Source organism: Talpa europaea (assembly GCF_964194135.1).
Source record: "Talpa europaea genome assembly, chromosome: 2".
Taxonomy (NCBI): Eukaryota; Metazoa; Chordata; class Mammalia; order Eulipotyphla; family Talpidae; genus Talpa; species Talpa europaea.
The window spans coordinates 131,636,987-131,649,683 of record NC_140068.1 but is presented as its reverse complement, the minus strand read 5'-3'; the positions used below and the strand labels follow the sequence as shown (position 1 = coordinate 131,649,683).

Below are 12,697 nucleotides of genomic sequence, written 5' to 3'. Positions count from 1 at the left end.
TCTATTCAATGAAATTGTTAAGTTGGATATCCCATTACAGCTCCACTCTGGATGACACCCTCTTCCTAAACTACATTCTTCTATAGACACATGTTCATAACATGGACTGTTGGATACAATAGTAATGCTGTCCTGATTACACTGATATAGTGATACAAATCTGATTTGATTAGCTATTAGTCATTTACCCTACCCTACTGTATACCTAAAATTCAAGAGATGGCAAATAATCATTTTTCTTTGGGTGTAGAAGAACTGGGGTGTAGGCCAGAGGTGTGGAGGGATTTCAGGATTCAGCAGACACAGAGTGTGATTCACAACAGGCAGATTGACTGAATTACACCACTGGGGGGAACCGTGGGCAAGACATGCGGGGTCTGCTGCACCATAGATGGGTTTGCTCCCTGGCCTGGGCTCGACTCAGGATTCAGCCATGGCAGTGCTGAGACTTTACCCCTAGGCCACCACGGAAGTCCAGCCAACCCAAATAGACAGACACCATGTATGCTACCTCTAATGTGTGGTTGGGATGATCCCAGAGTCACCATTTATTAGGTTCCTTCCTTGGGATCCCCAGGCAGCAATGGGAACAGAGGTGGCAGGCAGGTGAGGGCATCATGGCCTGAGAGGGCTGGGCAGTAGTGGTTTGGCTAAATGGCTCCCACTGAGGAGTTGTTCGTCTGCAAGGCCACAGTGAGGAGGAGGCCAGCCCTGTGAAGGGAATGGACATCAAAGGAGTAGACAACTTGGGTGAGGAGAGAACAAGTGTATTAGCATTTGTACAGTGAACAAGAAATCTTGGAGGAAATACATGAAAATAACTTGAAATGAATTAGGAGACCAAGATTTGGAACTACAAGAGAAGGGCCAGGTGTCTGTGGGTAGAGGCCTTGTAGAAGTTAAAGAAAGACATGTGGCTAGGGAGGTGGAGGAGGAGAAGTTGGGGGTGCAGCAGTGCTGAATGGTCAGTTGTCCCTGATGAGGACAGGCAGTACATGGTGAGGGGCTGGGTCCCTGGAGGGGTGGTGTCAGGTGAGCACCCTCGGCTTGTGCTATGAATCCCTGCAGGGCCTGCTTCCGTAGGCAGAGCTGCTGTTCCTTTAGCTCCCTCACTTTAACCTGCAGGAAGCTGGCCAGGGCTGATGCTCCAGCAGGTCTGGTGTGAGCTCAGGATCGCCTGCACAGGCTGCATTCTCTGGGGCATGGCCTTGCTCTCCCAGCGAGGGTGGGGTGAGCTCAGCGCCATCCTCATGGGGTGCAGCATCCTGGTCATTGTCTGGTTCCTCCAGCAGCACTCTTCTTGCCTCAGAGTCCTCAAAGAAGTGTGCGGGATCCTAAGTCAGAGTCCTTAATCAGAGACACCCTGCAGGGGAGGAGGTAGAAGAAGGACCAAAGGGAAGGAGGGAGGAGCACAGGGGACTGAGGTGATGGTGCATGGGTGCCTTGCAGAAGGAAACTCTAGGGGACTGTACCTGAGGGGGTGGGAGGAAGCAAATAGTGTTTATAAGTGAAAAGTGAAGTTAAAAAATAAAAAAGAAGAATATAAAAAAAAATACAATCAAGCCTGCAGGATCCTCCCCCTGTCTTGGCTTCCTCAGCAGTGGGGGTGTGAACTGTCCACACTGGGCAGCTCCTGAAGCATCCTGGCCTATTCCTGTCTCCCACAGTGGGGCTGTTTAGATCCTGTCTCCTGGAGGCAGCATCAAGTTGGGTTTTGTTTTTGGTACAACCAGTCACTCTGTGTCTCTCTTTGGTGAGTTCAATTCATTTCCATAAAGGGTGATGACAGGATGACTTACTACTGCGCTTTTGTCTTCAGTCAAATCCAGGCAAGAAATGTGTGGTATCTGGAGAGGGTGGTGAGGGCTCCAGGGTCACTGCCTCCTTGGTCCCCTGGTCAGTTTGGAGGATGGTGTCAGTCCAGAGGCCCAGACATTAGCCAGGTGGCTGGGGTTCTGACCTGGGCACTGCCATAACCCCTCAGTCTCCATGTCCTTGTTTCTGAGAGGGTGTGGGGGAGGGGTGTCAGGACAGTATCACTTCCCAGTTCACAGAGTGCTGGGGAGGGACCCCCGAGGTCACACAGAGAAAGTCACTGCTGAGGTCATGTAATCGGCCTTTCATCAGCTCCCTGAGCCACATCTGTTCCTGTGGCTTTCAAGACCCAGATCCCATGTCCCCTTCCTGCTGAGGAAGGAATCTCCCTGGCTTTGCCCTTGGCCCCCTCTGAGGCAGCTACTGCAGCCCTTCTCTCCTCACACACCCCAGGCTGCAGGGCCTCCTGCATTGGGTTAGGGTACCTCAAATGTCCACTGCAGGTCTGTGTCAGCGGAGTCGCCTAGGATGTGCTTAGAGAGAAGTTCCCTGGCCCGTCCCCAGAGGCAGAGAGTGGGCTATGCCTGCCCAGGGCTGGGGAGGGGAAGGTGGGGGTGGTGCCCATGGGCCCAGACCCAGGAAACAAGGTTGTTGTGGTGATGGAGATGTTCTCAAGGTAGAGTATGGGATGATTGCTCTGCTCTGCACTTACCAAAAGGACATGACAGGTGAGCCTTCAACAAATGACAAAATGGCCAAAAGTTATATCTCAATAAGTTTGTTTTTAAAACATTAAAAAATGGGTCTACAAGTTGCCCTGTGTCTGTCCTCCACTGTATCCTCCTCCAGGGCTTGTGGGGCAGGAAACTGCCTCAGCCCACGAGGAGCTGAGCACAGATGGTTTCACTGCACAGATGCTCTCAAGGCACCTCCTCTGCATGGTCCTGAGTGGGGCTGGTGTGAACACACCACTGCCAGCATGCACTGCTGGTGCCTGGCTAGGGCCTGGCTAGGGCCTGGCTAGGGCCTGGCTCCCCGCAAACAGGTGGTGTGAGCTTGTGCACACCAGGTTGTCCTGCAGGTTGCAGGCCTGGCCTGGCTTCCCCAGCAGGGTCTGGTGAGTGACCCCTGAACGCAGGGGGGCTAAGGCCAGTCCCACCCACTGCCTCTCTGAGTCCCCAGTTGCGCCTGGGTGGGTATAGCCTGGTCTTCCTGTCCCCAAAGTACAGCCATAGTCTGCTAGAGGTAGAGGGATGGGGTGTCCTCAAGGTCGGGGGCTGAGCTCGGGTCTGCAGCCTCACCGGGCCCCAGGCCAGCTTTCATCAGAGCGCCCCACATGCTGCACAAACCCCAAGGGGATCAGAGGGTTGGCAGTGTGTTAACTGAGTCCCTCCTGGTGCCGGCACCCCACGACATCCCTTGCCTATGTTCTCGTTGACCTCTGGGGGGATCCTCATGATCTTCTGGTGGGATCCTGCCAGGAGCCTCTGATACAGATAAGAAAATCGCGGCTCAGAGAGAGGGAGCAGCTCGTCCCAGAGCCACTGCCGATCAGATAACCGAGTCAGCATTTGAAACAAAGTCCGCTGCATTCCCAAGCCAGTGGCCTGACGTCCATTATTGCCAAACCCCAGAAACGCTGCGGAAGATAACCCTTAGGTCCCCTGCCCTCAGATAAGGGATCTGGGTGCAGAGGGGTGTTATGATTCACCCAGGGCCATAAAGCAGGGAAGAGCGGCAGGCCGCTCTGAACTCTAGTCCTGCCGTAATCTTGATGCCACAGGGGGACTACCCCTGCCGTGCCAGCCTTGGGGAGGGTGCCCTCACTTTGAGCCTCGATATGAACCTCTGCTGGGACAAACGTGTCCTTCACATCCTGTGGGCTGCTGGGTTCCGGGCCCCAGAAGTGGCATCATCTCAGGGCTGTCACCGCGAAAAGGCCTGTGACTGGGCAAGGTGCCAGGGAGGCGCTGGTCATCCTTTCCCCTCCACAGCCACAGGATAAAGGGTTCAGGGGAACTTGAGGAGCCTGTCCCTCCCTGGGTGGCACTTGGGGCAGATCACCCCAACTTGATGAAACAACTCGGTCCTCATGAAGTCTGAGGGAGAGGGTGTGAAAGGGGCCGGGGGCCGGCGTCAGGACAGCATGGGGGGCAGAGTGTCTCAGGGACAGTAGCTTCTAGAACGGTGGTTCTCAATTGTTCACCAGGGAGCATTTGCAAAGCCTGGGGACATCTGAGGTGGCCACAGCTTAGCGGCTGAGTGCTCCTCAACCTACTGGCCAGGCTGGGTAGGTAGGGGCCAGGGATGCTGCCCAACATCCTACAGGGCACAGAACAGCTCCCACAATTGAGCATCATCTGGCCCCAAATGTCATCAGTGTCAAAGTTGAAAAACCCTTTTCTAAAGCAACCTCCACGCATCCTTCGCCTCCTCCAGCCTGGGTGGCTCTTTCAGCTGTGCTGGGCCGCCGCTTGCCAGAGGTGCTCTGCCAGGTGTGTACATGCGGGAAGTGGAAAGGGGTCCATCTGTACCCCAAATTATTTAATAAATTAGATCACATTACTGTCCTGCTTGGAACCCTCCTGGGTCTCCCAGTGCTCTTCTGACAAAATCCAAACCCCTTTCCATGACTGCAGGCCCTGGCCCGGTTGACCTTCCAGCCCACTGCCTGCCTCCCCCAGAGCACACCTCGAGGCCTGTTGTCCTTAAGCACAGCCTGGCACTGGCGGGAATGTTCCTCCTTGCTCTCCTCAGGGCGGGCTCCTCTCTTCTAACTTGTCTCCTCAGTGGGGCCTCTCCTGACCCCCCCTGTGAGAGGAGGCCAAACTCCCACCCCGCCCTTGTCCCAATCACGCTGGCCGGCCTCACCATCTGCTCGATGGACGCTCCACACGGGCAGGCTCTTCGCTGGTTTCGTTCCCTGCGTACCAACCGTTCTGGCACATTTTCATTACTGCTAGCATCCGCCTGAATCCTTATGTGAATTTTCTTATTTTACAGCTTTCCTGTCTGCCTCCCCGACTACAGAATGAGCACCGTGAGGGCAGGAGCTATCTGGCTGGTTGTCTAGTTCCCCAGCACCTGCAACAACAGCCAGCACGGGGCAGGTGCTCGACAAAAGGAGTTCCTCAGGAGTTGGGGTTCCCCACCCCAGCCACTATCCTTCCTGCCTCGGGCTGGAGAGTGCCAGTTTTGCCATCGCCAAGGGAGAGAAACACTGTCCCCCCGAAACAGGGGGACACAGTGCACCGACAGTTAAGAACATGATGTGGGTTTGCCTCCATGAACACTGGCTGTGTGAAGGCAGCAAGTTGCTTAACTGCGCGGAGCCTGCCTTCTCCTCCATGGAAAGGGGATAAGAATAGAACAGACTTGATAGCATTGCTGGGGGCATCTGGCATGCAGTAAGAGGTGAATAAATGCTGGCCAATATATTTCATAGAAGTGATGCTCACAGGCCATCTGCCTGCCCCAGAGAAAATGACAAAGCCTTGGCACAGAGGCTGACAAGCACTCCTGTCCCCGGTGGCAGTCCAGACTCCGCTCTGCACTTCCTGGTGACCGCCAGATGTGCAGAAGCTGGAAACTCACATTCTCATACAGGAAACAGGGAGCTCTGAGGCCGGCTCTGGATCTTGCCTAGGTCGAGGTTGGACGGTAAGATCCGGGGACATTCCCTGTAGGCAGAAGGCGGCACTCAGGTTTTGGGAGGGGGTGGATGAAGCAGGCAAATGGTTCAGCTAGAGCAAGGCCACGAGAGGTGACGGAGCAGCAAGGGAGCTGCAAGCCCTAATGGGACGCCTGTTACTGGCAGGCTGGCGGCAGGAACTGAGCAGAAGAGCACGAGCCAAGGACATGGCTCCTGACTGCAGGGCATGTGGGCAGGGTAGTCAGAGGGCACTGCCATGGGGGTAGGGGGTACAGCTAGTACATGTTATAGGAGCTCAGTGAAGGCACAGAGCTCCGTGGAGGCCACTGCATGGCACTACCCAGGGGTTGTCATGCTGTCTACAAGAATGGCACCAGTGGAGTCGGGCAGTGCCCGGCCTGTGCAGCACCATGACCAAAGTATCAGGATGAGCTCCCCAGAGGAAACAGTTTGATACAATATGACTCCAGAGAGAGCAGGATCCCCAGAGAATGCCCCCAAGCTCCAGGCAGGGCTGTTACCTACTGTAAGATCTGGGCACCCTCTGGATCCCTCCTCATAGGGTCTCTGAGGAGCTTCAATACATGGAGTCCAGTGGTCTCTCCTAGAACTGCAACCATGTCTGAAAGGAGAGAAGTGGGGACAGATGGAGGGTATGATGCCACATAAGTTACCTGGACTGTTCTGAGCCTTAGTTTCCCACCTGACGAAACGGGGATAATGTCCACCTGCACTATGAGAGTTCATTCCACACACATAGCAAATCAGAGCTCCCAGGGCACAATAGAATCATAGTTATTATTACTGCTGCTCTCTCTGGATAAGGTGGCTCTGGCTAGCAGTGTGCCAAAGGGTTTGTAAATCAGAGTATCACATCTCTATCAACAAGTACAGGATTAAGCATCAGTGTTGGGTTGAGCCCAGGTGCAATCATTATCTAGGTGACCTTGTGCCAACCTCTCCGCATTTCCAATGTCTTCAGTGTCCTTTGGGGTTAATGTGCAAGCTCAACAACATCACGCATACAAAACAGCACAGTGAGCAGCCAAAAGGAGTGCTTAGTGAGCACTTAATATCACCATTTTTAATAGGAGCAAAGCTAGAGAATGTTCCATTCATGTTCCACCTCAGCAAGCGTTTATGGAGCATATATAACGTATCAGGCAAAATCCCATGTGCCGCTGACACAATAGGACATGTCTCTGACGTCAAAGTTTAATTTCCAGTAGGATATTCTAATTTTGAAAGGTTCAGCAGGGGAAGATGAGGAGGGAAAGACGAGGACGACAGAATAAGTTTAAAGGGGGGCTTTGTTGCATTCCCCGGGCAAACTTCACAGACCCAAGGTGGGGGTCGGTGAAGCCGCGCCTATTGTCAGGGGAAGGCAGGTGTTTATAGGATGGGGAGAGGGAAACTGGGCTTGCAGGTAACGAGGAACAGTTGTTTTCGGATGGTATCAGCAGGTCCTCATTCTCAGCCTTAGGTGGCTTCCTACCAGATGCCTTTTCGCCCTAGTAACTCTGGTTCCCGCCAGACCTTTCAAATTTGATGGGTGCTTACGAATCATCTGTTTAGTACAGAGGTTCTCCATGTGGCTGGGCAGCAGAAAAGTAGTTTAAAAAGTTTTCCTGCTGGAAAGTAGTGTAAAAAGGCAGGAGCTCAGATCCACGGTCCTTCCTCCCCACTACCCACACTGGCAAATTCGGATTGAGTGAGTTTAGAATGGAGCCTGAAAGGTCCATGCAAGAGGCTGGAATGCAAAAGCCCACCAGGAAGCCCACCTGGGGCAGGAACGCAGGAGCCTGCCTAGAAAATTCAGACAATGAACCCCTTCCCGCCCTAGAATCTTTTCCCGCCCTTGCAAACCCAGTCTCCCACCTGCTCTCTCCTCACCCTGTAAAAGCCTGCTTCCCCCTGGCAACGTGTGCGACTCCACACAGGGGTCCCTGTCTTGGGTCCGTGAATTTCACCTGGGGCACAATAAATTTTCCCTTCTGTAAAGGTAGGACTTGCCACAGTGCAGGTTCTCTGATCCCATGCAGACCAGGTAAAGGAGGAGTCAGAGTCCTCAGTGGTTTTTTGCAGGTCTTTTATTGGGGTTCACCAGGCATATGGCAGGCAGGGGTGCTGGCTGGGGGGCTGGGAGGCTGGCAGGCCTCCCAGCCCCCCAGCAAGTCTTCACTCTATCTGGGCTCTCTGGCGTTCGTTCTGCTGCTTCTCAGCTTCTCTTTCAGCTTCTGCTTCAGCTTCTTGGCTTCTACTGGCGTCTCCGTGATGCCGACCTTAAAAGCACAGTCTTAGCTCAGCTGAATCCCATCTACCTATGCCCACACCCTACTCCAGGTGCTGCCATCAGGCATGCATTCAGGACCTCAAGGATCCATCATCTATCCTGATGGCGGGAGGGCAGAAAAGCCTGATATTTTCTTTACCCTACACCTTCCTTTGAGAAAGCTTGGCCTGGCTCTTTCCTTTACCACGCTGAACCTTTCATCTTGGTGCCCAAAACCCAGGAAGGCTGTGTCTCCTGGCACGGGGCCGCCTTCCCGTCCCTGGGACCTCTCCTCTCCATTGCAGACCCTCACATCCACCACCGGCCTTAACCCTTGGGGTGAGTCACCTGCCTGACCCGCCTTCCTGGGAGGCCCTCACCTCTGGGTATTCAGCTCCTCACCTAACCCCCTCCCTCAGTCGGCTGTTCCATAAACCATGGTGGGTCCACGTCAGCCGACTCCAGTTACACCTAGACCCCGGGTTTGGGGACGCCCGTCCAGACTAGGTGCCCGAATCCTAGGCAACAAAGGAGTAGTGGAGATGACCCTCTAGCTTGTTTGCCCCTCACTAAAGGCCAGGACCGAATCGTGGGATGCGGCGATTCAGAGCCTGTGCCCCCCGAGGATGGCCAGATCAAGTTCGTGGGACGCTGTGTTCCTGACTCTGTGCCCCATTAGTTGGTGTAACAAACATATAAAACTTAAAAGTAAAATTGACAATATTAAGATGCCTGCGAGCGCTGTGAGTGAAAGTAGCTGAGGCCACATACTGAGTGGTAAAGACTGATAAAGCAGACGGTGCCTGAGCCTAAACCTGATAAGAAGGTATAAAAGGAGCAGCTCCCTGAAGCAGACTCAGAGCAGTCCTAACAACTGGCTCGGAGCTGTAAACCTCTCCTTGCTCCTGCTCCTAGCTTGTTCCTGGGTTCGGCACACCAGGAAACCTGCACTTCCAGGCTCTGCTACCCGCGGCCCCGGTGGCCTGCTCCCTGACAGCAGCACAAGGGGCCTGTCAGCTCAATACCCTGCACGACCATCCGCACTGCGGGCCCTTGAGCCTAGAGACTTCCACGGCCTATGTGGAAGGCCCGGCTAAACACTTCGCAGCAGCTGTCCTTAGTCAAATGTACTTTGGGAACTTGGGATTAGCTTGCCTATATGAACTTAAGTGTGTGTGTGACCAATATAGGAATGAAATTCTCTTTGAGAGTCAACTCTGACTGAAGCTTATATGTCACTCTCATGACACTGTATTGTTTACTAATTGTATCAAAGTTCTTTTCCAGGGCCTCCCTCCCTGTTGGCACAGGTGGTTGAGTGTAGTGCCGTGAAGCTGTCCGCAGCCTCTTCAGTGCCAGTTCGATCCCCACTGGCCTTGGAACAACCCACATGGTGAGCAGACTCTTCCTGTCTTGCCCGCTACTCCAGCTTCACAGAGTATTTCATCAGTCTGCCTGTTCTGTTCCCCGCTCTGTCTCTGGTGAATCCTCTCACCCTCCTGCGCATCTGGCCTGTAACCAGTTCTTGCATAAATAAAAAAATAAAATAAAGTTCCTTTCCATTAAAATCTCATATGTTTTGTATTGATGTGGCGGATGGCAGAACCTATTTAGAGCAGGCAGGTTTGTGGGGTCTGGGGTGCCCCTAACCCTGCACATCAGATATTTTAGAATGTGGATTTGAGGATGATCTTAAGCACCCAAAGTCCACCCAAATGGAACTGGCCTAGAGCAAGGCCCCAAACCTGCCCCAAGTCCAAAGCACCTTCCAGTGGGGACCCACAGGAAAGGATCAGAAACAACGAGACAAGTCTGGGAGGAAAAGAGCAAAATCAAAATCAAGACAAGAACCGCCATTGTCACCTCCTCACGGGTCTCTCGCCCACATCTGTGTCACCCCGCCCACGATCAAAAGGCAAACACAGTTTCTTCACGTGTCTCTTGGCTCCACGTGCCTCCTCCAGGTCTCCTTCTGGCTCCTTCCTGCTTCCTTCCTTCTCCATCCCTTCTGCAGCTTCTTGTCCTCTCCCAGTTCAGCTCCAACCTCTCTTGGGGGGGGGGCAGGAAACCTGAAACCCCCTTTCCTGGGGACCACCCCATTGCCAGGACACCATGCTTGGAAATGGAGAAGAGCTCCCTTTGCCCTTCCAGGTCAGCACAACAGGTATTTTAGAATGTGGATTTGAGGATGATCTTAATGTTTGCTGAATAGTATTCCATTGTGTATGTGTACCACATCTTCTCGATCCAGTCATCTATTTTTGGGATTTGGTTGTTTCCATATCTTACCTATTGTAAATAGTGCTGCAGTAAACATAGGGGTGCAGATATCCTTTTTAATTAATGTTTTTGTGTCCTTTGGGTAGATTCCTAGGAGTGGAATCCCTGGATCATCGTAGGTCCATTTTCAGTATTCTGAGGAATCTCCACACAGCCTTCCACCGTGGCTGGACCAGTTCACATTGTCACCAACAGTGCAAGAGGCTTCCTTTATCTCCACATCCTCTCCAGCATTTGTTGTTTCTGATTTTTTAACGTGGACATTCTCACTGGAGGGAAGTGTACCCCATCTTCTTGATCCATTCAAGATCCTCCAATTCAAAACACAATCAGAAACCACTTTACACCTGTGAGAAGGGACCATATCAAAAAGACCAGACATAACAAGAGCTGGCAGGACATGGAGAAAAGGGAACAGTCCTGCACTGTTTTGGGGAATGTAGACTGGTTCAGCCCTGATGGAAAACAGTATCCAGGTTTCCTAGAAAATTAACTGTGGATCTGCCCTAGGACCCAGCAGTCCCATTCCAAGGTATCTACCCTGCCTCAGACAGCCCATGAGAAGTTCTCAGCTATGAAGGAAGACTCAGAGTCTAAGTGAATTAGCAGCAGGGGGAGGCTGGGGAGAACCCTCTAAAGCGGCTCTGCCTCTCACTCTCCCAGCCCAAGCTCTTGTTAAAGAAATGAACAAAGGGATAAGGAAATAGCGTGTATTTGTGTTTATGCTTATACACATGAATAAGTTACTGCTGGAACAAGTCTTTCTAGTTAGTAGGGATCATGCCACAAGTCAGCATGTCCTCAGGGAACAGGAGTTCATTTGGGGAAGTGCCGGGGACCAGCCTCGGCAAAATGTCGGTCAGGGGTTCCTGAAAGGATGAGAAGGCATTGGCAAAAATTTAAGGGCTAAGGGGAAGGGGATGAGGTAGTGAGGAGACAATGACACTGGATGAGGTGCAAGTATCTTCTGCTGAGAGACTCAGCAGGTCTTTATTTATTCATTTTTAGCAAGCAGAGAAATTACATCATCATGTGCAAAGCAGAGACAATTAGTGTATTCTATTCCCATGGACTCCTGACTCCTACGGGTCTCAGCTAGATGGTAGCCTTCAAGGTTAATAGATAAAAAAAAACAAACCTAACACTAAAACTTATTATTTCAGCTAGACCATTACCTAAGACACTGGATAGCCTCCGGTACACTCCTATCAGCTAAAGCCTAAGCATCCAAGACTCTTCTGTTTTTATGGCCTTCAGCCGGAGACCAGCTGCTTCTTAGCTATCAGAATTTTTTCTACCTAGAAACTCCTTAATACAGTTAAATTCATTTAAAAACTTTCCTAAGAAATTTCTTTAAAAAAGGAAACTTCTAAAAAAGCAAAAAAATAATTGTTGTGCAGGCATGTACAATAAGTTGTCCTGCATTGTCAAGTGGGCCAAATTGTTTAATAACTAATTTCTAAACATATCATTTTCCATGTCATTTGCTTGCAGTATGCTGATACATATAATTTATTGTCGAATTTACTTTTTGAGAAATTTTTTCTCTCTTTATGACCAAGAACAAAAAACAAAGGGATGTTATATCTTCAGCCCCACGGTGTGAGGCCCTTTAGCTTCGGCCCCACGGTGTGAGGCCCTTTAGCTTAACTACTTGCCAGTGTCCTATCTGGCTGGGGTATCAAGGTCCCCTGGAACCCCCTGTGCAGAGTAAGCAGGTGCTCTCAGAGACTCCGGCTCCCTTTAGGGCAGCAGGCGCCAACAACCTGCAGAGGACGTTACACTACTTCAAAAGAAACCTGCACCCCCCTGATCATGCAGCACTATTTACAGTAGCCAAGCTATGGAAGGGGTGGTACATAGATAATAGAATACTACTCATCAAGAAACATAAACTAATGCCCTCTGGGGCAACATGGATGGAGTTAATGGAAATAAGCCCAAAGGAGAAAGACAAATATGTCACTTAGATATGGATATAGAGAAATTAAACAAAGGGCTAGATTAAGCCAAACTTAAAAGCTATCCCTTGAGTCTCCCAGGTGGTGCCTGACTACTGGCTGGGGCAGCAGACCAGCCCAGACTTCCTGGTCTGGCAGCGCTGGATGGTAGACTGACCCTCTCTAGTTTGCCATCAAACTCACTTGACGACAAAGCCTGACTCCAGCTGACTGAATCCCCCATTGTGTCTTGTTTCACCTACACCACCACTGGGTCCCCAGCCTCTGCTTTTGCTGGGTCTGAGATGGATCTTGTACTTGATGCTGCATGTAATTTTTTTGTTTGTTTTTAAGATTCATTTTTTATTTATTTATGCATACAAGAACTGGGGCATAGGCCAGAGGTGCAGAGGGGGAGAGGATTCACCAGACACAGAGTAGGGAGCAGAACAGGCTGATCCACTGAAATCCACTGCTGAAGGGAGTAGTGGGTGAGACAGGAGAGGTCTGCTGCCCCCTGTGGGTTGCTCCCTGGCCAGGGATCAAACTCAGGTCTAAGCAGTGATAGCACTCAGACTTAAACCTTACGTCACCAGGGAGGCCCTGTTTTTAATATATTTTTTTACATCTTTTGATATTATTTAAAATAATAGAAGCACTCCTACTGCTCTACTTTCATAATAATCACGCTCCTTCCTCCCAGCCCTTGGCTCAGGTTGGGTTTACACGTGTCTTTGT

General features: G+C 51.5%; 2 protein-coding genes and 1 pseudogene across 3 annotated transcripts in view; 1 reads left to right on the top strand and 2 right to left on the bottom strand.

Moving 5' to 3' along the window:
• Positions 1 to 12,697, bottom strand: part of LOC311188340 (class I histocompatibility antigen, Gogo-B*0201 alpha chain-like) — a 677,605-nt pseudogene that overhangs the window by 494,706 nt on the left and 170,202 nt on the right. The gene's annotated exons all lie outside the window — the stretch shown is intronic.
• The window catches only part of LOC311167491 (popy Class I histocompatibility antigen, A-1 alpha chain-like), a gene marked incomplete at both ends in the record, with an annotated part of 256,098 nt that overhangs the window by 79,958 nt on the left and 163,443 nt on the right, over positions 1 to 12,697 (top strand). The window lies entirely within an intron of this gene.
• LOC311167674 (class I histocompatibility antigen, Gogo-C*0203 alpha chain-like) overlaps positions 1 to 12,697 on the bottom strand; it is a gene marked incomplete at its 3' end in the record, with an annotated part of 77,831 nt that overhangs the window by 54,850 nt on the left and 10,284 nt on the right. The window contains exons 3-4 of the mRNA XM_084228733.1: positions 5,993 to 6,089; positions 5,420 to 5,495 (exon numbers count right to left, since the gene is read on the bottom strand). Of these exons, the coding sequence (XP_084084859.1) occupies positions 5,420 to 5,495; positions 5,993 to 6,089 (173 nt within the window). The remainder of the gene's footprint in view (positions 1 to 5,419; positions 5,496 to 5,992; positions 6,090 to 12,697) is intronic.